The sequence below is a fragment of the Pseudogymnoascus destructans genome (assembly GCF_001641265.1).
Source record: "Pseudogymnoascus destructans isolate 20631-21 unplaced genomic scaffold scaffold_7, whole genome shotgun sequence".
NCBI classification, from domain to species: domain Eukaryota; kingdom Fungi; phylum Ascomycota; class Leotiomycetes; order Thelebolales; family Thelebolaceae; genus Pseudogymnoascus; species Pseudogymnoascus destructans.
Window position 1 is genome coordinate 1,656,204 of NW_020167526.1, and position 23,042 is coordinate 1,679,245.

Here is a 23,042-nt window from a genome sequence, read left to right on the forward strand (position 1 = left end):
GATCGCTTCTGTGACGTTGCGGCTTGGGCTGGGGTAACTGCGGGCACCGCGGCGGGCACCGCGGGGTGGCCAGGTCACGTGCGGAATGTCATCAACGCAATAAGATTTATATTGTCAAATACCATTGCGCGGCAGACTATTATAATGTTATGATATGGAGGCAATGGAAAAGTAGGTCTTTGACAGAAAATTTAAGCTGTTCCTTGATCCTTCTTCTCCCACTCGTGATAATTACGTCCTGATGACTCGATACGAATTATCAATTCCTCAATCACGGCCGCATCACGGGTTCCACTTTTCATATTTGGCCCTTCAACGCCCTTCATCCCCCTCCCTCCCACATTTCTCTCTTCCCAGAAACATCATAAACATCGTAAACACCGCATATCCCCCATCTACTGCCCGACGTTCAGAAACGAAACAAAATCTCAGTGTATGTAGTCTGGCTATTAACATTCCGCTGTCGTTGCAAGCTGTTCTAACTCGCTTTTGAACAGGAACATGGCCGCACTACCAGGACCTCTCTCTCCACAGAGACCTGCAGACCTTCTTCTACCGCAGCCACCAAAAGAAGTTCAAATCCTCATCATTAATCCAAACTCAAATAGAGATATGTCTGTCGGTATTGGCAAACTGATCAAGGGTCAATCCTACCCTCCGGAGGTATGTCGTCTCTTATGATCGCTTCTCTGCAATCCTCCCAAAGTCATACTGTTTTACCTCTTACTCTCTACTCTCATTTTATTACTTGGTTGAATAGACGTAGCTAAATTTATCAGCATACCAAACTCATAACCTTTACCGCCTCATCTGGCGCCACCAGCATTGATAATAAGGCGGATGCTCTCGCCAGCACCAAGGTCATATCCTATGATATCGCACAAGCGACCCCTTACTTTGCCGCCAGAGATGCCTTTATCGTTGCTTGTTACAGCCCTCATCCTCTCGTTTCAGTACTCCGCAACCACCCTTCCCTCTACCGGAAACCCGTGATCGGCATCTTCGAAGCAAGCATCAGTGTCTCGCTCAGCATGCTCCCCCTTTCGGTTCCAAAAGAGTATGTTGACCTGCCAGTTACTGCGGATCCGCAGCCCGCGGCACGAAAGTTCACAGGCACCAAGTTTGGCATCGTGACGACAGGCGCGGGATGGGTTCCGGTCCTTACGGCAGGTGTTAACGACTATCTCGGTTTACCAGCCAGCGAGACTTCCCAATCGGCGAGGTTCAAAGGAGTGGCGACCACGGGGCTCACTGCGGAGCAGTTGCACACTACTCCACAAGAGGAAGTGAGGGAGAGAGTGGTTAAGGCCACAAGACTGCTAGTTGCGGATGGCGATGTGGCTGTTGTCGTATTAGGCTGTATTGGCATGGCTGGCATGGACAAGTGGGTCGAGGATGCCTGTGTGGAAGAATTGGGACGTCGAGCTGCAAGCCTGGTGAGGGTTGTGGACGGGATTAAAGCTGGAGTTGCACTGGCAGTAGAAGAGGCCAGGCATATGAAGCAATTGGGGTACCGAGAAGCACCCGCAGCTGATGACGCCACGGTCATAGATGCGGAGGCGTATTAAGTGATGGCTAGAGCCCATGTCGAGGGAGCGAGACTAGATTACCTGTGCTGCCCAGAAGTTTGAAGAGGGACTGTGGATACAAGTAGAGATTATAACAGCTATAATTAAAATAAAGGCTTTCAATTACTATGGGATATGGGCTATGATCGTCACATTTATTATTCAGAAATACAGATCAAGAGTTAATTACTATTGTCTTAAACTCCTGGCATCGATCCTCAGCTATACACTGTACAGTACAGTTCCTCCACAGACTTTTGGACGGCAGGAGCAGCAGCATGCGACGCAATACTTTTGGACTATATTAGATTTTGTTTTCCTAAGAAGTAACAATGCGTGTACCTGGCTCTTCGGCTCTTCGTCTCTCCGGATTTAATTATCTCCTTTGTTCATCATCACGCAGCAAATGGGTATCTCAAAGCCTCCATCCTTTTCACATCTCCCCCGGTCCCAGCCAACGCCTCAATTGACAATAGTCCTGTAAATCCCTCTCCCCTCCAACGCCTCTTCCCCTCCCTCAGGCACTTCCCCAACCACCCTTCCTGGACGCCCTGCCACAACCGAAAAACTCGGTATCACCATCCCCGGCGGCACGACCGTCCCATCCAGGATCCGCACGCAGTCCTTGATGAGCGCGAACTTGCCAATCACACAGTCCTTCCCGATATGCACTTTATTCCCCACTATCGCCGCCTCCACGATCGAGTTCTGCCCAATGAAGACGTGATCAGAGAGCTTGAGAGGGTGGTAGCTAAAGACCCTAAACCATCTTGTTAGCTTAATTCCCCAAGTCCAGCCAACAAAGGCAGTCGCGTGACTAGGAAACACATACCCCTTCATCACCCGCCCAGGCGGCTTCAACACACATCCCCGACTAAGGAAGCAGTACCGCCCAATCGCGACCGCGACCGCGACCACAGGCGCCTTCTTCTCTGTCCCACCAGCCGGCGCGTCGAGCGTGCGCACCAGGTCGCCGCGGATGATAACTTCCGCCTGGATGACGGATTTGCCGCCGAGGATGATATTCTGGGTGCCGATGATCTGCGACTTGCGGCTTACTTTGTTGCCCGTGTCCTGTGAGAAGAAGCCAAGTCAGTTACGGTGACGACGGGGTGGGTCGCCGGAAGGAGGTGCTCCGGATCGCGCAATGGGCAGGCACGACGCGGTGGAAGGCGGAAGGAAACGTACTGTCTCGATATATTCTCCGCGAGGGGGTTTGCGAGACATGTTTTCGCGGTGGGCGTTTACATAGCTGGTTTGAAGCAGGAGGGTGGTATGTAGGCTATTTATTGAGACGAGGAGCTCTTTGATATGGGGAGGCTGCGCTAAACCGTTGTTTCCAGCCACAGAGGCGGTGGTGGGGGGCAGTATAACTTGGGTTGTTCGAGTGGGGGGTATGCTGATGCCTACGTAGGTACTATCTATACATACATTGCCCCTTGAAATGACGTTTCCACCTCTTCCTGCCTATAATCTGTCATCTGGCAGGTCTCAAGCTGAACATCGCAACAAAACTGATAACTCGTCATCTGCGATAATGCAGGTTCCCTTGATCCGCCTCCAATGCGGGGTAAATAGCTACGATTGGGGTAAGGTTGGCAACGACTCTGCTGCCGCCAGGTTCGCTGCTGCTACGCCATCCGATTTCTCGATTCAGGAGGAGAAGCCATACGCAGAGGTTAGAATATGTGGTACCTTTTTCATAATGTATGCTAATGCCCCAATAGCTATGGATGGGAACTCACCCCTCCAACCCTTCGAAGGATCTCACCACCCAACGAACCCTGCTCGACCTCGTCCAGGACAACCAAGCTCTTCTCTCTAAAGATATAGCGGAGAGATTTGGAAACAAGCTGCCCTTCCTCTTCAAGGTCCTCTCAGTAGGAAAGGCATTGAGCATCCAAGCCCACCCCCACAAGAAGCTCGCGGAAGAGCTGCACAAGAAGGATAGCAAGAACTATCCCGATGACAACCACAAGCCAGAGATGACCATTGCAATCACAGAATTTGATGGCCTCTGCGGATTCAGGCCTCTGGCAGAGATTGCCCACTTCCTGAAGACCATCCCAGCTCTGAGGGACATCGTTGGGGACTCCGAAGCTGCCGCGTTTGAGTCCGCCATCAAAGGCCAAGACACCTCCACCGAGCCAGCCGCCGAAACACAAAACAAAAAGGCCCTCCAGAAGCTCTTCGGAACCCTGATGAACTCCACCCCCGAAGCCGTCACCAAAGCCTGCGACGCCATCGTCCAATCCGCCTCCTCGGAAGGCGCCTCCTTCGCCTCCGGCGGCCTCCCCTCCACCTCTGGCGAAACCCTCGCCACGCTTGTCGCACGCCTCAACTCCCAATTTCCCCAAGACATCGGACTCCTCGTCTTCTTCTTCCTCAACTACGTCCAGCTATCCCCCGGCGAAGCCATGTTCCTCAAAGCCGACGACATCCACGCCTACCTATCTGGCGACATCATCGAGTGCATGGCCGCCTCCGACAACGTCGTGCGCGCAGGTTTCACGCCCAAGTTCAAGGACGTGCCTACCCTCGTTGACATGCTGACGTACTCGTATGCCCCTATCGAGGAGCAGAAGATGGAGCCGCAGGACTACGCGTACGCGACGCTCAACAGCACCGCCTACACATCGTCGAGCCAGGCGATGCTGTATAACCCCCCAATCGACGAGTTCAGCGTCGTGAAGGCGGATTTGAGGCGTAAGGGCGCGAAAGCGACGTTTGAGGCGATCGCGGGGCCGAGTATTGTGCTGTGCACGAAAGGGAGCGGGTATATTGTGGTTGGGCCGACGATTGAGGAGATCAAGGAGGGGTATGTGTATTTTGTTGGCGCAACGGCGGAGTTGGTGTTGGAGAATAATGGGGAGGAGGAGTTTACGTGCTTCAAGGCCTTCTGTGAACTGGAGAACAACGCGGAGGAGGCAGCGCACACCGAGAAAGAGAAGTTATAGACAAGTTCTGTTTTCTTGCTTCGTAAACGAATGCAACGCAGCGGCTTTGGTAGAGAGATTACCCATCAAAAATGTATACAATAAATGAAAAGTCAGATTGTGGTATAAATATAATGATCTAAAAATGGTCTCTTTTGATTTTTTAGTCGCTTATCCAGACGCAACATTGCTTCTATCCGTTATATGCATTCCCCAAGCCCTTCAAGTAGATACATAAAACGCCGTGCAGCCACTCTTCAGGGAGTAATATATCATGTGAGAAATGCGTTGGACCTTTTCCGTCTGGTGCAGTGTTCCGAGTCGCTTGCGCGTTTATATAGTAATGTTGTATATAGTGTCGATTTTTTGCGGAGAATGTGGTCTGGGAAGTAGGTGGCGGTTTATGTTGGACATGTGGACAGGTGATCCAGGGTATTGGTTAAGAGAATTTTATCAAGCAGTCTCCATGCTCAGCATGTGGCCCATCTTCTCAATCTGTATCGTCGTTAGCAGGGCTCGTGATGCAAAATTTAGCAGAGAAATAGCTTACCTTCGTCCTTAAATACTCCCCAACTTCAGCACTTTTAATTCCTCCCTTACCCCTCCACGCTAATGGCACCATTGCCACACGCTCCTTCACCACAACCTCCCTATTAGGTCCTTCAACTGCACGCACCTTATCAGGATTATTCGTCAGAAGCCTAATCTCACTCTGGCCCAAATCCCGCAGCATCGCCGTCGCCAGCCCATAGCTCCTCGCATCCGCCGGATGCCTTAGCAGAATATTTGCCTCCACCGTATCGCTTCCCAGATCTTGCAAATTATACGCCTTTAATTTCTCGCCAAGCCCGATCCCGCGGCCCTCCTGCCGCAGGTACACTATAACCCCGCCACTCGACCCCGGCAGTGCCATCAGCCGTGCCGCCTCATCTAGCTGCTCGCCACAGTCGCAGCGTGCACTCCACGCCGTCTCGCCTGTGTAGCACTCAGAGTGTATCCTCACGAGCGGGGTGTCACTCTTGGCGACCTCCGATTGCGAGCCGGGGAGCTGGCTCGTCGTCCGTCCAGGGTACAGGCGCCCTGTGTAGGCGCCACGGATCATGCGATCCATCTCCGTCTCTCCGGAGCGCACAGCGTCCAGGCTGCTACTGCGGATGGTGTTACCGAAGACAATGGCGAGATGCTCCTTCTGGTCGACGTTGTTGGTGTACAGATGCAGGAACATCTCGGTGCCGGTGGTGGTTGGGATGCGAGCGCGCACCACGCATGCCACCTCGGGGAGGACCTCGAGGAGGCGCGGCTTCTTGGCGCCGCACCCGCCATCGGGTATGCTGCTGTCGACGGGGACAGAGGCAGCTTCGCGATTTTGGGCGGGCGTGGCGGTCCCAGGGGTTGCCGGGGGAGTGAAGGCGGGGCTGACGAAGCCGGGGAGGGCCTCTCCCTCGGAGGAGGAGAGGCTCATATATGATGGGAGAGCGGAGGCTTGTGGTCTTTCGGGTTGCGCGCTGTCTTGCGCTTTGAGGTCGTGTTCGGGGACATTATGAGGGGTGGAGGTGTTGAGGCGGGGCGAGTAGAAGGGGGGAAGGTGTGAGTCGTGCTCGCGTGCTTGGTCGTGTCCCTCAGCCATAACGGCGCATTCGCGGCTTTAAGCTGTACAGCACAATGGCAATGTCAGTGGCAATTGCACGGTAGCACGGTAGCCGGTGTTTTCGAGTCGTAGAATTGGTTATATAGAGCGTGGTTCGGTATATGTATTTGGGGAAGTAAGGGGATTCGGCTTGGGCCGGCAAGCCCGAGGTCGCTTGTCCCTCACTTTCTAAGGGCCTAGGCAAAACGTGCCTTATCCGTCGTAATCAATGATAAGCAGTGTGTGCACGTGCAATGACGAAAAAGCTGCTCCCCTGAGTCAGCTTTTTCGTCATTGCACGTTCACCAATCAGCAATCAGCATATGATTACGTAGTGGTACTCGTACTGAGTAGTACGGAGTCACGAGGTTGGTGTAAGCGAGAAACAAGCGTGGTTTGTGGCGGTTGTGGGGGTTGTGGCGGGGTGTGGCGGGGTGTGGCGGTGCTAGTCCCCAATTGAACCCGGTTTTCCATCACATGACATCCCATATTCGGCGCAATGTGGCTAGTGAACCGCAAGGGGAAATTAAGGGTGGTGGAAACGTGGAAACTCCTCCAACCCCCCCTGAGGACTGCCGAGAGACATTGAGCGGCTATCGCGTGTGTGTCCACACTCTGGAGATTGAAATAATTTAACTTGCGAATGCAAACTTCCTGCGTAAATTTACTGAGTCCTCCTGAAAGCTCTTTTCAGCTGTCCTCTATTTACGTTGGTGGTACGATCAATTCCGCGACGTCGCGCCCCAGATAAACACTCCCCCGACCTACACGCGACCCTCTCGAATTTCGTGTTTCGCATCGCATTCCCCTAGTCAACTTGCACCAACCCCGCGACTCTCTCAGCTATCGCCGACACCTGTGCATCTCAGTCTTGCAATTAAAGCATACGAAGAACCAACGAAAGACCGTCTACCTGACTCTCACGCACGCGCTCCACCGCCAACATGGGCGGCCAGATTTCAAAGATGATGAGCAAGGTCTTCGGATCGAAGGAGATGCGCCTCCTGATGTTAGGACTCGATGCTGCGGGGAAGACCACTATTCTGTACAAGCTGAAGCTCAACCAAGACGTGACGACTATCCCAACTGTCGGGTTCAACGTCGAGACCGTCACATACAAGAATGTCAAGTTCAACGTGTGGGATGTTGGAGGACAAGACAAGATTAGACCCCTATGGAGACACTACTATTCAGGTAAGACATCACTGTTATAGCGCTGATGCGTTTAAAGCTGCAAATTCTAACATTGTGGTACAGGCACTCAGGGATTGATCTTCGTCATCGACTCTTCAGACCGCGAGCGGATAGAAGAGGCGAGCCAGGAACTACACCGCATTATCGGCGACCGTGAAATGAAGGAGAGCCTGCTGCTCGTCTTCGCCAACAAGCAAGATATCCCAGGAGGTGCGTTTAGCCCAACCCCAGCTCCTTTCACATGCAAGACTGACCATCCTCCAGCCATGACCCCCCAGGAAGTGACCGACAAGCTGCGGCTCAACATTCTAAAAGACAAGATCTGGTACGTGGTGCCAAGTTGCGCCACAACCGGCGAGGGACTCCTCGAAGGCCTCGTAAGACCCCCTTCCCCCCCTTTCCCCAACCGCGCTAACCCGCTCCAGGCCTGGCTCTCCAACAACGTCAAGGCGCCGCCAGCAGGCACAGTCAAGAAGTAACCGGTCCTGCACACGTACATCATACGATCACCATAAACGAAATTGTCACGGTCGTTCTTTCTTTTCCATTGTCATGCGCGCTTCATTTGCATCCATACTGTCTAGCGTTTCCTGTCGGCGGCGATACCACACTCTGCTTCGCTCACCTCGTCTCCTGGCTCCGCGTCCCTGTCAGGTCGGCTCGACCGCTTACGCGTCGGGACTGGGTTGGCAGGGGGGTCGCGGGGTGGCTGGGGAGAAAGCTTATATATATTTTGTAATTGTAATACTATCTGTTGGGGACGGTAAACTGGCGGATTGGAGGATTTTTAGGGGTGATTTGGGGAGGAGGGGAGGTTTGTTATTGTCGTGTCGGTGGAGATAGATTAGATTTATCTTATATTTACAGACTATTTTAGGGACTAAAGATGGTTTTTGTGCCGTGCTTGTATGAGAATGCTGGTTGCTGTGAGATTTTCCCCTGACCGACATGGTTTGCCTATTCAACCTAATTGCTGCGTAAGGATGCACAGCTTAGACGGGCATGTCTATCATGGTATCCAAGAAGTGACAGCAGTGTTGCCCGAGTACTACTCAGAGTACTACTCAGATATCTTCGAGTAGAGTACTGTTTTTTGGGCTCCAGTAGAGTAGTACTCGAGTATAAAAATGAAAACATGATTGATAGCTATATAGACTATGAAAATACAGTAACTATGCATCCTCATCTTCCTCTGAATCCTCACATGCTGATACCATGCCCCAATTCCTAAGACATCTAAGATGTCGTAGTGTAGATGGTGCTAATCTGTTCCGTTTCTTTGTAATAATATCGCCACCAACACTAAACACTCGCTTAGATTCCGCTGATGTAGCAGGAATTGCTAAATGATCTTTGGCAATTGCGGCAAGTATTGGATATTGGTATTGCTTACTTGCCCAAAACTTGAGTATATCAATTTTAGGCCCAAGAGTTGGCTCATTCATCTAGCGCTTCCACTCTGGATCTAAATCTGGCTGCCGTTGTGAGACATATAGCTCATTCTCAGAATCAGACTCTGTCTTCTTAGAATTTTCATCTTCTAATTCCTCATCTTGGATACTTTCCATAACCTTTGCTGCTTGGATGTCTAATGCCTTGCCTGAATATTTATAATAACAGTCTTGCCATTGTGCTTTTTCCCGCCTTTTTTGCGTGTCTTGAATGCTTTTTGGCCAAATAATATCAAATACGTTAAAGTTATAACGTAGGTCGCATATTGTAGCTATAGTTGAATGACTCCGCTGTTGATTTGTTACAAGTGTATAATACTCATTAAGCTTTTTTAATGCTGCTAAACAACTGTCGTATATTGTGCTATTCTCTGTATATCCAGCTTTAAAGACTTTAAGCTTTTGTGTCATTCTCATATACTGTACAGCAGCATAATTTAAAGTTGTAAGGACACAGGGCACCCAGCTCACAGTAATAGCATATGAGAGTGCGAGTCGGAGGCTAAACGGATGCTATCCTATAGGTCTACTATGAAGGATACAAAAAAGATGAAGGGGGAACCCCGTTAAGTCTGTTTCCTTAAGTACCCGAAACGGGCCCGACTCGGTTATCCCAACCCTAGCCCTGAACCTTCCACCGCAACAGGTCCGCATCGACCCTGAACCATACACCCTTACCGTCCCCCACTATAGTGTAACTCGCTATGTGCTCCTCTACTGGTTCGGAACTGTTACGATTACAGTGTCATACTGACATTCGTTGCACTCAGTTTGCTATCAAACTCAAGAGCAAACTTGGAAATCTCCTCCTCAAACCTACAAGTCACTATACATATTTTGGCTTATCACACCAACAACAAGAGCAATACTACTCAACGATTGCTACAACCATCTATGATTCATTACACGTCATCGCTCCTTAGTTACTGGGCTGATATTACCACATAGCATATCTCTACAACCCTCTATGATTCATTACATGACATCACTCATACTACCACATGACATATCTCTACCAACTAGAGGCCTAGGAGCATGAACGATAGCTCTAAAAGCTCCTACGAACCTCTATGATTCATTACATGTCATCGCTCTTTAGTTACCCACAAGATTGGTTAAGTTATGACATAATTTGTCTATGACATAATTTGTCTATGACATAATTTGTCTATAGGGGTACTCTGACCTTGGACCTCCTCTTACTTCCTATAGGGCTACGAACCTAAGAGATGGTTCTATGGGATTCTCTTACGTCGACTACAGTTACCAAGCCTGGTAATCATGGAAAGTCTTGGAAAATGAGAGAACTGCACTCCTTTAGCATAAATAGGATTGCCCTTTCCTTAAGAAAGGGCAAGCAGACAATACAGTAAATCGACTATCACATACTTCCACGTCTTTTCCAAGCTTCCAAGCATTCATCTTGTTACTCCTTGTTTCTGAAAAGTCAGTGAGGTGTTAACCTCTGACTTACCCCTGATGTCATACTGACATTCGTTGCACTCAGTTTGCTATCAAACTCAAGAGCAAACTTAGAAATCTCCTCCTCAAACCTACAAGTCACCATACATATCTTGGCTTATCACACCAACAACAGAAGCAATACTACTCAACGATTGCTGCAAACTCTTCTACTACATCTGTTTATGCTACATACATCACGGCATATCATTTGGACACTCATTGAACAAGTTATTAAGAAAATCTCCTCCTTAAGGGGGTGGGCCAATACTACCACATGGCATATATCTACCAACTAGAGGCCTAGGAACATGAACGATAGCTCTAGAAGCTTCTACAACCCTCTATGATTCATTACACGTCATCGCTCCTTAGTTACCCACAAGATTGGTTAAGTTATGACATAATTTATCTATAGGTACTCTGACCTTGGACCTCCTTTTCACTTCCTATAGGCTAGGAACCCAAGAGATGGTTCTATGGGATTCTCTTACGTTCACTACATGATTAGCAAGCTAGTTGTGGGTCGCACTTGATTTCTAATACATTTACCAAGCCTGGTTAGTCATGGAAAGTCATGGAAAATGAGAGAACTACACTCCTTTGGCATAAATAGGATTGCCCTTTCCTTAAGAAAGGGCAAGCAGGCAATACAGTAAATCGACTAGCACATACTTCTACGTCTTTTCCAAGCTTCCAAGCATTGATCTTGTTATTCTCTGTTTTTGAAAAGTCAGTGAGGTGCTAACCTCTGACTTACCCCCGAGTTCCCAGACTCAACATTTGTTGCAACTTGTCTAACCCACTTCACTACATCACACACCTGATTGCTGCGTTGTGGAATAGTCTAAGCTACAACCCTTTGGCTCTGTTTCCTAAGACAGTGTGTTGTCTTAGTAAATTCATCCCTTCCTTGGGTGGCTAGATTCTCATATCTGGTGCACCCACCATTACACCTGAGTTCCCAGACTCAACATTTGTTGCAACTTGTCTGAACCACTTCACTACATCACACACCTGATTGCTGCGTTGTGGAATAGTCTAAGCTACGACCCTTTGGCTCTGTTTTCTAAGACAGTGTGTTGTCTTAGTAAATTCATCCCTTCCTTGGGTGGCAAGATTCTCACATCTGGTGCACCCACCATTACACCTTGTCTGCTTCAAGCTTCAACTATTTCTATAGCAGCACTTCGATACTACAATGGAGGACGACCAAGCTCCTACAACTACTGCTGAACAGCAGATGCAACAACTGTTTGCCTTTATACAAAATATAGCAAACAAACTTGAGAATTTGGAAAACACCTTTCAAGCCAACACTTCAGCAACACAATCCTCAACTCAGACACATCATACAGAGCTTCCCACAGCTCCTCTGGCTATGTCGGGTACCCCAGGTGCACTTCCTAAAGTGCAAACACCAGATTTATACCATGGAGACAGGAGGAAGTTGAAGGGATTTCTTATGCAACTGGACATCTACTTCACCCTCAGGCCTCATCAGTTCACCTCAGACATTCAGAAGATATATTTCGCTGCCAGCTACCTCCGTGGATCTGCATTCAACTTCTTTGAGCCATATCTTAGAAGACTTAGTGGCAACAACCAAAATACCACTACACCTTTGATTACCTCTTATGACCAGTTTCAAGAGGAACTTACCAGGACCTTTGGAGACATCAACGAAACTGCTACAGCAGAAAGAGAGCTACAGAAGCTATGTCAAAAGACCTCTGCTGCTCAGTATACAACAGAATTTAGGAGAATCACTTCTCACTTGACTTGGAATGAAGAAGCCTTAGTCTTCACTTACTACCAAGGGCTCAAGAGCTCTATTAAGGATGAACTCAGCAAAGAAGAACGCCCTACAACACTTCAAACGCTTATAGAGAAAGCTGTCAGACTTGATGATAGGCTTTTTGAAAGAAGAAAGGAGAAGAACCAAGACTGGCATCCAACAAGAAATTTCAACAATTACACCTCTACACCAACTGCTAAGGACTCAGCACCTGAACCTATGGACTTAGACGCCTCTATAAAGAGATCTACAGCAAATCCAGCACCTCAGCCTACAGGATACCCTCAAAAACTGAAAAGGGGTAAACTTACCCCTCAAGAAAGAAAACACAGAATGGACAACAACCTTTGTTTATACTGTGGCAAAGGGGGACACAGAATTCAGGAGTGCTATTCAGCACGAGGGAGTGCTGATTCAAAACATATAGCAGCCTCAGACACAGTCACAACTGCTATTCCTGAAAAACTTGAAAAATCCCTAGCAGGCACAACTTCAACTGAGACTATAACTTCTCCCCTAGACAACAAAGATGTGTCGATGGTGCTTTCTCAGAGTCTCACACACCTGTTAATCCCTATTCAACTCCATTTCAAACAACAGGTGTTGTCTACAAGGGCTATGATAGACTCAGGGGCAACAGGCAACTTTATATCTCAAGACCTCATCTTGACACACCAGTTACCTACAATTCCCAAACGCACTCCAGAGTTGCTCCGAGTCATTGATGGAACTCCTATCAGTTCAGGTTCCATTACCTGCAACACCCCAGTACTCAAACTTGAGATTCCCCTAGGAAAATCAACATTTTCAGACACCATCTCTTTAGATGTTATACCAATGAAGTACCCAGTCATCCTAGGTCTTCCATGGCTTCAAAGGCATGATCCAACCATCAATTGGAAGCATTTATCGCTTGGGTTTAGCTCAAATCCTGAGCTCAATACTGAAAAAACCCTTCAAGCCTCAGTTACCCCTATTCAGGTCCAAGACTCAGACTTGTCCCAGATCAAGGATTTTGACCAAACTATGGACGATATATCATCTCTGATATGGGTTAAACCTTTCCAACCTGTCCTGGAGATAGCAGCTACTTCAGATTTGGAGAAATCATCTCAGGAGGTCATTTTGCCTTTAGCATACCAAGACTACCAACATCTTTTTGACAAGGCAAAGGCATCAATTCTGCCAAAGCACCAGCCTTATGACCATGTGATACCACTCGCAGAAGGCTCAATGCCTCCCTACGGCCCTATCTACTCTCTATCTGAATTAGAGCTGAAAACTCTCAGAGAATACCTAGATGAGAACCTTAGTTCTGGCTTTATCAGACCTTCTTCCTCACCAGCAGGAGCTCCTATTCTCTTTGTCAAGAAGAAAGATGGCTCCTTGCATCTCTGTGTTGATTATAGGGGCCTTAATGCAGTCACTGTTAAAAACAGATATGCTTTACCCCTTATCCCTGAGCTCATGGATAGGCTCTCTTCAGCAAAGATCTTTACCAAGTTAGATCTCAGGGGAGCTTATAACCTGATACGCATCAAGGAAGATGATGAGTGGAAGACAGCATTCAGAACACGCTATGGTCATTTTGAATACCAGGTAATGCCTTTTGGGCTTGCCAATGCACCTGCTTCTTTCCAAGCTCTCATGAATGATATTCTAAGTACTCTTTAGACACTCAAGAGCATGTTCTACATGTTAGACAAGTCTTAGAGAAGCTATCTCAAGCACAACTCTTTTGCAAACTTGAGAAATGTCTTTTCCATATGTCTCAAGTTGATTTCTTGGGACATAGAATTTCAACAGAAGGCATTCAGATGGATCCTGAAAAGACAAAAGCAGTACAAACGTGGCCTATTCCTTCCAGCATTAAAGAGGTTCAGTCTTTCCTTGGGTTTGCCAACTATTACAGGAGGTTTATACCAAGATATACATCCTTGGCTTTACCCCTTACTCAATTACTTCACAAGGACACTTTGTATCACTGGGATAAGACACAGCAAGATGCTTTCGATGCTCTTAAAGGAGAATTCAAAGAAGGGAAAATGTTACTACACTTTAACCCCTTGAAACCTGCCACTCTTGAGACAGATGCCTCAGATTTTGCCATTTCTGGAATCTTATACCAAGCTCCAAAAGACAAACAAGAAGAGCTACAGCCTGTAGCATTTTACTCAAGAAAGCTATCAGCAGCCGAACAAAACTATCCCATTACAGACAAGGAACTGCTTGCCATAGTATGTTCTCTAAAGCATTGGAGATGCTACCTTGAAGGGGCAAACTATCCTATCACTATTTACAGTGACCATTCAAATCTCTTGACCTTTACAACCACTAAACAGCTCAATCGACGACAAGCAAGGTGGTCTGAACAACTAGGAGGTTTTGACTTTGTTATAAAACATGTCTCAGGGGCCAAGAATCAAAGAGCAGATCTCCTCTCAAGAAGACATGACTACCAAGATTCTGCTAAAACAAGCAATACAAAGGCCCTGCTAGACTCTACAAAGCTTATAGCAGCATCTTTAAGCAACCCTCGCACTACAGAGGACTTAGAGGGAAACTTATCCCCTCAAAACCAAGTTGCCCCCATTACCTCTTCTCAGAAACCAGAGACCTTTAAAGACTATACACCCTCAGCAACACTTCTTAAAGCATTCAAAGATGCTTACAACCACGATCCCTTTGCCAAAAGAACTTTGGAATACCTCCAGAAGAAAGGCTCCTCTCTTGAGAAAGTTGGACTACAAAATTTCTCAAAAAATCAGCAAGGACTTCTCTTATTCAAGAGCTATATCTATGTCCCAAGGGATAAACGATTACAGCTACACCTCCTACAGCAGTTCCATGATGCTCCAGCTGCAGGGCACTTTGGCTTTGCAAAAACTTATGAACTTCTAACAAGAAAGTTCTACTGGCCTAGTCTAAGGACTACTCTTCAAGACTATATATCTTCTTGCACTACTTGCAACTTGAACAAACCTACACGGCAAAAGCCCTATGGCCTCTTGCAGCCTCTACCTATACCAGAACGCCCATGGGACTCCATATCCATTGACTTTATAGTCAAGTTGCCTCCTTCTATCCCAAAAGGGGGTGCTACCCCTTATGACTCTATCCTTGTGGTGGTAGAAAGGCTCACAAAAATGGCACACTTTGAGCCTTGCAATGAGGCTATCACAGCTTCTGAACTTGCGTGGCTATTCCTCAAGGTGGTCTTTAAATATCATGGAATTCCTGGACACTGGATCTCAGATAGGGGAGCAGTTTTCACTTCAAACTTTTTTAAGGAGTTCTCGAAACTCTTAAACATGGAACAACGCTTTTCTACAGCTTATCACCCTCAAACAGATGGCCAGACAGAGAGAGTCAACTCTGTACTTGAACAATATCTAAGAATTTATACAAACTATGCTCAAGACAACTGGGCAGATCTTCTCCATCTTGCAGAATTTGCTTACAACAACACGGTCTCTAACACCACAAAAGAGACACCTTTCTATGCAAACTATGGTTATCACCCTAGGTTTGAAGTGGCAGAACTTAATTGTCCTGAAAATCTCAAAAACCCTTCTGCTACTGAAAGAATCATCTACCTTAAGGGCCTCCAGGACTATCTCAAGGTCCAAATACAGCGTGCACAAGACGAGCAGGCTCAGGCCTTTAACAGGGGGGTGGTTGCACCACAATTCAAAGTTGGTGATCAAGTCTTTTTGTCTAGAAGACATATCACAACTACTAGACCATCAGACAAACTTGATACTAAAAGACTTGGACCCTTTAAGATCACAAGGACTATTGGCAAGAATGCTTTCGAGCTTGCATTACCACCTACTTGGACTATCCATAATGTCTTCCATGCATCTCTCTTGTCTAAGGCACAAGAAAGTTCCTTAAGACCACTTCAGTCTCCTCCACCTCCTGTTCTGATTTTGGATCAACCAGAATATGAAGTAGAGTCTATCCTTGACAAAAAGACACTTAGAGGTCAGGACTACTTCCTCGTTAAGTGGAAAGGCTATCCTACAAGTGACAACACTTGGGAACCTAAGAGAAATCTAAAAAATGCATCCAGGCTGATTCTAGAATTTCTTTCTAAGAAAGCCACCTGGCTAAAGGGCAAGCACACAGCTAACAAACGTCCTTAAGAGGGGTATCATGTCATACTGACATTCGTTGCACTCAGTTTGCTATCAAACTCAAGAGCAAACTTGGAAATCTCCTCCTCAAACCTACAAGTCACTATACATATTTTGGCTTATCACACCAACAACAAGAGCAATACTACTCAACGATTGCTACAACCATCTATGATTCATTACACGTCATCGCTCCTTAGTTACTGGGCCGATATGACCACATAGCATATCTCTACAACCCTCTATGATTCATTACATGACATCACTCATACTACCACATGACATATCTCTACCAACTAAAGGCCTAGGAGCATGAACGATAGCTCTAAAAGCTCCTACGAACCTCTATGATTCATTACATGTCATCGCTCTTTAGTTACCCACAAGATTGGTTAAGTTATGACATAATTTGTCTATGACATAATTTGTCTATGACATAATTTGTCTATAGGGGTACTCTGACCTTGGACCTCCTCTTACTTCCTATAGGCTACGAACCTAAGAGATGGTTCTATGGGATTCTCTTACGTCGACTACAGTTACCAAGCCTGGTAATCATGGAAAGTCTTGGAAAATGAGAGAACTACACTCCTTTAGCATAAATAGGATTGCCCTTTCCTTAAGAAAGGGCAAGCAGACAATACAGTAAATCGACTATCACATACTTCCACGTCTTTTCCAAGCTTCCAAGCATTCATCTTGTTACTCCTTGTTTCTGAAAAGTCAGTGAGGTGTTAACCTCTGACTTACCCCTGAGTTCCCAGACTCAACATTTGTTGCAACTTGTCTGAACCACTTCACTACATCACACACCTGATTGCTGCGTTGTGGAATAGTCTAAGCTACGACCCTTTGGCTCTGTTTCCTAAGACAGTGTGTTGTCTTAGTAAATTCATCCCTTCCTTGGGTGGCAAGATTCTCACATCTGGTGCACCCACCATTACATACAGCTCACATCTCACAGCTTGTTACAGTTGTTACGGTTGTTACGGTTATTATGGTTATTACGGTTGTTATGGGGATTACGGGTGTAGCCTTAGCCACCAAGGTTACAACCGCTAAGCAGATAACTGTATGTTATGAGGAATAGCCTCACCTTCCTTCCTTCTTCTTCTTCTTCTCTCTTTAGATTCAATCTAGATTACTTTTCCTGGACTGGCATCATGACCTCTATGACCATCGTAACAGGAACCACACCGAGTCAGATTTCATGCCTGTGGTGACCGTAACAGTTCTGAGTCAGGTTCTTCGAGTATCTAGGTAAGCAGGCATCCTTACACTACCCCCCGTCTTAAGAGAGTGCTTTGTCCGCGAAGCACGCTGCCCGCCTATAGTCTGAAACCCATCAGAGTGGCCTCTGTGAGCTAGGCGTTCTTTGTTGTAGGGTTTGCGTGCGTGGCCGCATTCGTGACAACCGCATTGGTCTGATGTGACGAGAGATGGAAAAATAGTCATGGAGCAGTAATACCGTATCAGCTCCGTCTGGTATGCAACTACTTTTGTTTTCTTTGTTCGATCTCTGGCTTAATGGTGATGGTCCGAATGAGCACCGGGAGATATCCGCTACAGGTAGGCGTCGAAAATTCCCCATCGCACAAGGAGGGTGGCTGCGCTAACCCGATTCGGGTGTCATTATTGTAAGCCAAATCTGAGTTCAGAGCTTCGCCCACTTTCTCGTTGTTTTTTGCTTCACAACAACAACGCCCACAAACCCCCCTCCTGTAATGGTGGGTGCACCAGATATGAGAATCTAGCCACCCAAGGAAGGGATGAATTTACTAAGACAACACACTGTCTTAGGAAACAGAGCCAAAGGGTCGTAGCTTAGACTATTCCACAACGCAGCAATCAGGTGTGTGATGTAGTGAAGTGGTTCAGACAAGTTGCAACAAATGTTGAGTCTGGTGTAATGGTGGGTGCACCAGATATGAGAATCTAGCCACCCAAGGAAGGGATGAATTTACTAAGACAACACACTGTCTTAGGAAACAGAGCCAAAGGGTTGTAGCTTAGACTATTCCACAACGCAGCAATCAGGTGTATGATGTGGTGAAGTGGTTTAGACAAGTTGCAACAAATGTTGAGTCTGAGAACTCAGGGGTAAGTCAGAGGTTAGCACCTCACTGACTTTTCAAAAACAGAGAATAACAAGATCAATGCTTGGAAGCTTGGAAAAGACGTAGAAGTATGTGCTAGTCGATTTACTGTATTGCCTGCTTGCCCTTTCTTAAGGAAAGGGCAATCCTATTTATGCCAAAGGAGTGTAGTTCTCTCATTTTCCATGACTTTCCATGACTAACCAGGCTTGGTAAATGTATTAGAAATCAAGTGCGACCCACAACTAGCTTGCTAATCATGTAGTGAACGTAAGAGAATCCCATAGAACCATCTCTTGGGTTCCTAGCCTATAGGAAGTGAAAAGGAGGTCCAAGGTCAGAGTACCTATAGACAAATTATGTCATAACTTAACCAATCTTGTGGGTAACTAAGGAGCGATGACGTGTAATGAATCATAGAGGGTTGTAGAAGCTTCTAGAGCTATCGTTCATGTTCCTAGGCCTCTAGTTGGTAGAGATATGCCATGTGGTAGTATTGGCCCACCCCCTTAAGGAGGAGATTTTCTTAATAACTTGTTCAATGAGTGTCCAAATGATATGCCGTGATGTATGTAGCATAAACAGATGTAGTAGAAGAGTTTGCAGCAATCGTTGAGTAGTATTGCTTCTGTTGTTGGTGTGATAAGCCAAGATATGTATGGTGACTTGTAGATTTGAGGAGGAGATTTCTAAGTTTGCTCTTGAGTTTGATAGCAAACTGAGTGCAACGAATGTCAGTATGACATGATCCCCCTTTTAAGGACGTTTGTGGGCTGTCTGCTTGCCCTTTAGCCAGGTGGCTTTCTTAGAAAGAAATTCTAGAATGAGCTTAGATGCATTTTTTAGATTTCTCTTAGGCTCCCAAGTGTTGTCACTTGTAGGATAGCCTTTCCACTTAACGAGGAAGTAGTCCTGACCTCTAAGTGTCTTTTTGTCAAGGATAGACTCTACTTCATATTCTGGTTGATCCAAGATCAGAACAGGAGGTGGAGGAGACTGAAGTGGTCTTAAGGAACTTTCTTGTGCCTTAGACAAGAGAGATGCATGGAAGACATTATGGATAGTCCAAGTAGGTGGTAATGCAAGCTCGAAAGCATTCTTGCCAATAGTCCTTGTGATCTTAAAAGGTCCAAGTCTTTTAGTATCAAGTTTGTCTGAAGGTCTAGTAGTTGTGATATGTCTTCTAGACAAAAAGACTTGATCACCAACTTTGAATTGTGGTGCAACCACCCCCCTGTTAAAGGCCTGAGCCTGCTCGTCTTGTGCACGCTGTATTTGAACCTTGAGATAGTCCTGGAGGCCCTTAAGGTAGATGATTCTTTCAGTAGCAGAAGGGTTTTTGAAATTTTCAGGACAATTCAGTTCTGCCACTTCAAACCTAGGGTGATAACCATAGTTTGCATAGAAAGGTGTCTCTTTTGTGGTGTTAGAGACTGTGTTGTTGTAAGCAAATTCTGCAAGATGGAGAAGATCTGCCCAGTTGTCTTGAGCATAGTTTGTATAAATTCTTAGATATTGTTCAAGTACAGAGTTGACTCTCTCTGTCTGGCCATCTGTTTGAGGGTGATAAGCTGTAGAGAAGCGTTGTTCCATGTTTAAGAGTTTAGAGAACTCCTTAAAAAAGTTTGAAGTGAAAACTGCTCCCCTATCTGAGATCCAGTGTCCAGGAATTCCATGATATTTAAAGACCACCTTGAGGAATAGCCACGCAAGTTCAGAAGCTGTGATAGTCTCATTGCAAGGCTCAAAGTGTGCCATTTTTGTGAGCCTTTCTACCACCACAAGGATAGAGTCATAAGGGGTAGCACCCCCTTTTGGGATAGAAGGAGGCAACTTGACTATAAAGTCAATGGATATGGAGTCCCATGGGCGTTCTGGTATAGGTAGAGGCTGCAAGAGGCCATAGGGCTTTTGCCGTGTAGGCTTGTTCAAGTTGCAAGTAGTGCAAGAAGATATATAGTCTTGAAGAGTAGTCCTTAGACTAGGCCAGTAGAACTTTCTTGTTAGAAGTTCATAAGTTTTTGCAAAGCCAAAGTGCCCTGCAGCTGGAGCATCATGGAACTGCTGTAGGAGGTGTAGCTGTAATGGTTTATCCCTTGGGACATAGATATAGTTCTTGAATAAGAGAAGTCCATGCTGATTTTTTGAGAAATTCTGTAGTCCAACTTTCTCAAGAGAGGAACCTTTCTTCTGGAGGTATTCCAAAGTTCTTTTCGCAAAGGGATCATGGTTGTAAGCATCTTTGAATGCTTTAAGAAGTGTTGCTGAGGGTGTATAGTCTTTAAAGGTCTCTGGTTCCTGAGAAGAGGTAATGGGGGCAACTTGGTCTTGAGGGGATAAGTTTACCCCTAAGTCCTCTGTAGTACTAGGGTTGCTTAAAGATGCTGCTATAAGCTTTGCTGAGTCTAGCAGAGCCTTTGTATTGCTAGTTTTAGCAGAATCTTGGTAGTCATGTCTTCTTGAGAGGAGATCTGCTCTTTGATTCTTGGCCCCTGAGACATGTTTTATAACAAAGTCAAAACCTCCTAGTTGTTCAGACCACCTTGCTTGTCGTCTATTGAGCTGTTTAGTGGTTGTAAAGGTCAAGAGGTTTGAATGGTCACTGTAAATAGTGATAGGATAGTTTGCCCCTTCAAGGTAGGATCTCCAATGCTTTAGAGAACATACTATGGCAAGCAGTTCCTTGTCTGTAATGGGATAGTTTTGTTCAGCTGCTGATAGCTTTCTTGAGTAAAATGCCACAGGCTGTAGCTCTTCTTGTTTGTCTTTTGGAGCTTGGTATAAGATTCCAGAAATGGCAAAATCTGAGGCATCTGTCTCAAGAGTGGCAGGTTTCAAGGGGTTAAAGTGTAGTAACATTTTCCCTTCTTTAAATTCTCCTTTAAGAGCATCGAAAGCATCTTGCTGTGTCTTATCCCAGTGATACAAAGTGTCCTTGTGAAGTAATTGAGTAAGGGGTAAAGCCAAGGATGTATATCTTGGTATAAACCTCCTGTAATAGTTGGCAAACCCAAGGAAAGACTGAACCTCTTTAATGCTGGAAGGAATAGGCCACGTTTGTACTGCTTTTGTCTTTTCAGGGTCCATTTGAATGCCTTCTGTTGAAATTCTATGTCCTAAGAAATCAACTTGAGACATATGGAAAAGACATTTCTCAAGTTTGCAAAAGAGTTGTGCTTGAGATAGCTTCTCTAAGACTTGTCTAACATGTAGAACATGCTCTTGAGTGTCTAAAGAGTATATAAGAATGTCGTCTAAGTAGACAACAACAAAGATATCCAAGTAAGGTCTTAGAATATCATTCATGAGAGCTTGGAAAGAAGCAGGTGCATTGGCAAGCCCAAAAGGCATTACCTGGTATTCAAAATGACCATAGCGTGTTCTGAATGCTGTCTTCCACTCATCACCTTCCTTGATGCGTATCAGGTTATAAGCTCCCCTGAGATCTAACTTGGTAAAGATCCTTGCTGAAGAGAGCCTATCTATGAGCTCAGGGATAAGGGGTAAAGCATATCTGTTTTTAACAGTGACTGCATTAAGGCCCCTATAATCAACACAGAGACGCAAGGAGCCATCTTTCTTCTTGACAAAGAGAATAGGAGCTCCTGCTGGTGAGGAAGAAGGTCTGATAAAGCCAGAACTAAGGTTCTCATCTAGGTATTCTCTGAGAGTTTTCAGCTCTAATTCAGATAGAGAGTAGATAGGGCCGTAGGGAGGCATTGAGCCTTCTGCGAGTGGTATCTCATGGTCATAAGGCTGGTGCTTTGGCAGAATTGATGCCTTTGCCTTGTCAAAAAGATGTTGGTAGTCTTGGTATGCTAAAGGCAAAATGACCTCCTGAGATGATTTCTCCAAATCTGAAGTAGCTGCTATCTCCAGGACAGGTTGGAAAGGTTTAACCCATATCAGAGATGATATATCGTCCATAGTTTGGTCAAAATCCTTGATCTGGGACAAGTTTGAGTCTTGGACCTGAATAGGGGTAACTGAGGCTTGAAGGGTTTTTTCAGTATTGAGCTCAGGATTTGAGCTAAACCCAAGCGATAAATGCTTCCAATTGATAGTTGGATCATGCCTTTGAAGCCATGGAAGACCTAGGATAACTGGGTACTTCATTGGTATAACATCTAAAGAGATGGTGTCTGAAAATGTTGATTTTCCTAGGGGAATCTCAAGTTTGAGTACTGGGGTGTTGCAGGTAATGGAACCTGAACTGATAGGAGTTCCATCAATGACTCGGAGCAACTCTGGAGTGCGTTTGGGAATTGTAGGTAACTGGTGTGTCAAGATGAGGTCTTGAGATATAAAGTTGCCTGTTGCCCCTGAGTCTATCATAGCCCTTGTAGACAACACCTGTTGTTTGAAATGGAGTTGAATAGGGATTAACAGGTGTGTGAGACTCTGAGAAAGCACCATCGACACATCTTTGTTGTCTAGGGGAGAAGTTATAGTCTCAGTTGAAGTTGTGCCTGCTAGGGATTTTTCAAGTTTTTCAGGAATAGCAGTTGTGACTGTGTCTGAGGCTGCTATATGTTTTGAATCAGCACTCCCCCGTGCTGAATAGCACTCCTGAATTCTGTGTCCCCCTTTGCCACAGTATAAACAAAGGTTGTTGTCCATTCTGTGTTTTCTTTCTTGAGGGGTAAGTTTACCCCTTTTCAGTTTTTGAGGGTATCCTGTAGGCTGAGGTGCTGGATTTGCTGTAGATCTCTTTATAGAGGCGTCTAAGTCCATAGGTTCAGGTGCTGAGTCCTTAGCAGTTGGTGTAGAGG

At 46.2% G+C, this 23,042-nt stretch overlaps 5 protein-coding genes across 5 annotated transcripts; 3 read left to right on the forward strand and 2 right to left on the reverse strand.

Annotated features, from left to right (window-relative positions):
- Positions 1-353: 353 nt before the first annotated feature.
- VC83_03219 (uncharacterized protein) lies at positions 354-1,683 on the forward strand. The gene is made up of 3 exons (XM_024466867.1): positions 354-433; positions 498-663; positions 780-1,683. The coding sequence occupies exons 2-3, from the start codon at positions 502-504 to the stop codon at positions 1,566-1,568; spliced, it is 951 nt and encodes a 316-aa protein (XP_024325467.1). The 5' UTR covers positions 354-433; positions 498-501; the 3' UTR covers positions 1,569-1,683.
- Positions 1,684-1,863: 180 nt separating this feature from the next.
- Positions 1,864-2,868, reverse strand: VC83_03220 (uncharacterized protein). The gene is made up of 3 exons (XM_024466868.1): positions 2,757-2,868; positions 2,401-2,642; positions 1,864-2,328 (listed from the first exon to the last, which is right to left on the reverse strand). The coding sequence occupies exons 1-3, from the start codon at positions 2,793-2,795 to the stop codon at positions 2,031-2,033; spliced, it is 579 nt and encodes a 192-aa protein (XP_024325248.1). The 5' UTR covers positions 2,796-2,868; the 3' UTR covers positions 1,864-2,030.
- A 126-nt stretch (positions 2,869-2,994) lies between these two features.
- On the forward strand, positions 2,995-4,623 carry PMI1 (Mannose-6-phosphate isomerase). The gene is made up of 2 exons (XM_024466869.1): positions 2,995-3,246; positions 3,296-4,623. The coding sequence occupies exons 1-2, from the start codon at positions 3,013-3,015 to the stop codon at positions 4,523-4,525; spliced, it is 1,464 nt and encodes a 487-aa protein (XP_024325249.1). The 5' UTR covers positions 2,995-3,012; the 3' UTR covers positions 4,526-4,623.
- On the reverse strand, positions 4,624-6,368 carry RIB1 (GTP cyclohydrolase II). The gene is made up of 2 exons (XM_024466870.1): positions 5,055-6,368; positions 4,624-4,999 (listed from the first exon to the last, which is right to left on the reverse strand). The coding sequence occupies exons 1-2, from the start codon at positions 6,129-6,131 to the stop codon at positions 4,958-4,960; spliced, it is 1,119 nt and encodes a 372-aa protein (XP_024325250.1). The 5' UTR covers positions 6,132-6,368; the 3' UTR covers positions 4,624-4,957.
- Positions 6,369-6,698: 330 nt separating this feature from the next.
- Positions 6,699-8,205, forward strand: ARF6 (ADP-ribosylation factor, Arf Arf6). Its single transcript, XM_024466871.1, has 4 exons — positions 6,699-7,325; positions 7,389-7,535; positions 7,590-7,702; positions 7,751-8,205. The coding sequence occupies exons 1-4, from the start codon at positions 7,076-7,078 to the stop codon at positions 7,802-7,804; spliced, it is 564 nt and encodes a 187-aa protein (XP_024325251.1). The 5' UTR covers positions 6,699-7,075; the 3' UTR covers positions 7,805-8,205.
- Positions 8,206-23,042: the final 14,837 nt, after the last annotated feature.

Excerpts from the sequence above, each read along its gene's own strand:
- VC83_03219 (XM_024466867.1), top strand. The coding sequence starts at position 502 with ATGGCCGCACTACCAGGACCTCTCTCTCCACAGAGACCTGCAGACCTT. Across the intron at positions 664-779 it reads GTCAATCCTACCCTCCGGAG|CATACCAAACTCATAACCTT; the intron begins GTATGTCGTCTC and ends TAAATTTATCAG.
- VC83_03220 (XM_024466868.1), bottom strand. The coding sequence starts at position 2,795 with ATGTCTCGCAAACCCCCTCGCGGAGAATATATCGAGACA. Across the intron at positions 2,643-2,756 it reads GCGGAGAATATATCGAGACA|GACACGGGCAACAAAGTAAG; the intron begins GTACGTTTCCTT and ends TTCTTCTCACAG. Across the intron at positions 2,329-2,400 it reads CCTGGGCGGGTGATGAAGGG|GGTCTTTAGCTACCACCCTC; the intron begins GTATGTGTTTCC and ends AAGATGGTTTAG.
- PMI1 (XM_024466869.1), top strand. The coding sequence starts at position 3,013 with ATGACGTTTCCACCTCTTCCTGCCTATAATCTGTCATCTGGCAGGTCT. Across the intron at positions 3,247-3,295 it reads AGGAGAAGCCATACGCAGAG|CTATGGATGGGAACTCACCC; the intron begins GTTAGAATATGT and ends ATGCCCCAATAG.
- RIB1 (XM_024466870.1), bottom strand. The coding sequence starts at position 6,131 with ATGGCTGAGGGACACGACCAAGCACGCGAGCACGACTCACACCTTCCC. Across the intron at positions 5,000-5,054 it reads GGGAGTATTTAAGGACGAAG|ATTGAGAAGATGGGCCACAT; the intron begins GTAAGCTATTTC and ends ACGACGATACAG.
- ARF6 (XM_024466871.1), top strand. The coding sequence starts at position 7,076 with ATGGGCGGCCAGATTTCAAAGATGATGAGCAAGGTCTTCGGATCGAAG. Across the intron at positions 7,326-7,388 it reads ATGGAGACACTACTATTCAG|GCACTCAGGGATTGATCTTC; the intron begins GTAAGACATCAC and ends ATTGTGGTACAG. Across the intron at positions 7,703-7,750 it reads AGGGACTCCTCGAAGGCCTC|GCCTGGCTCTCCAACAACGT; the intron begins GTAAGACCCCCT and ends AACCCGCTCCAG.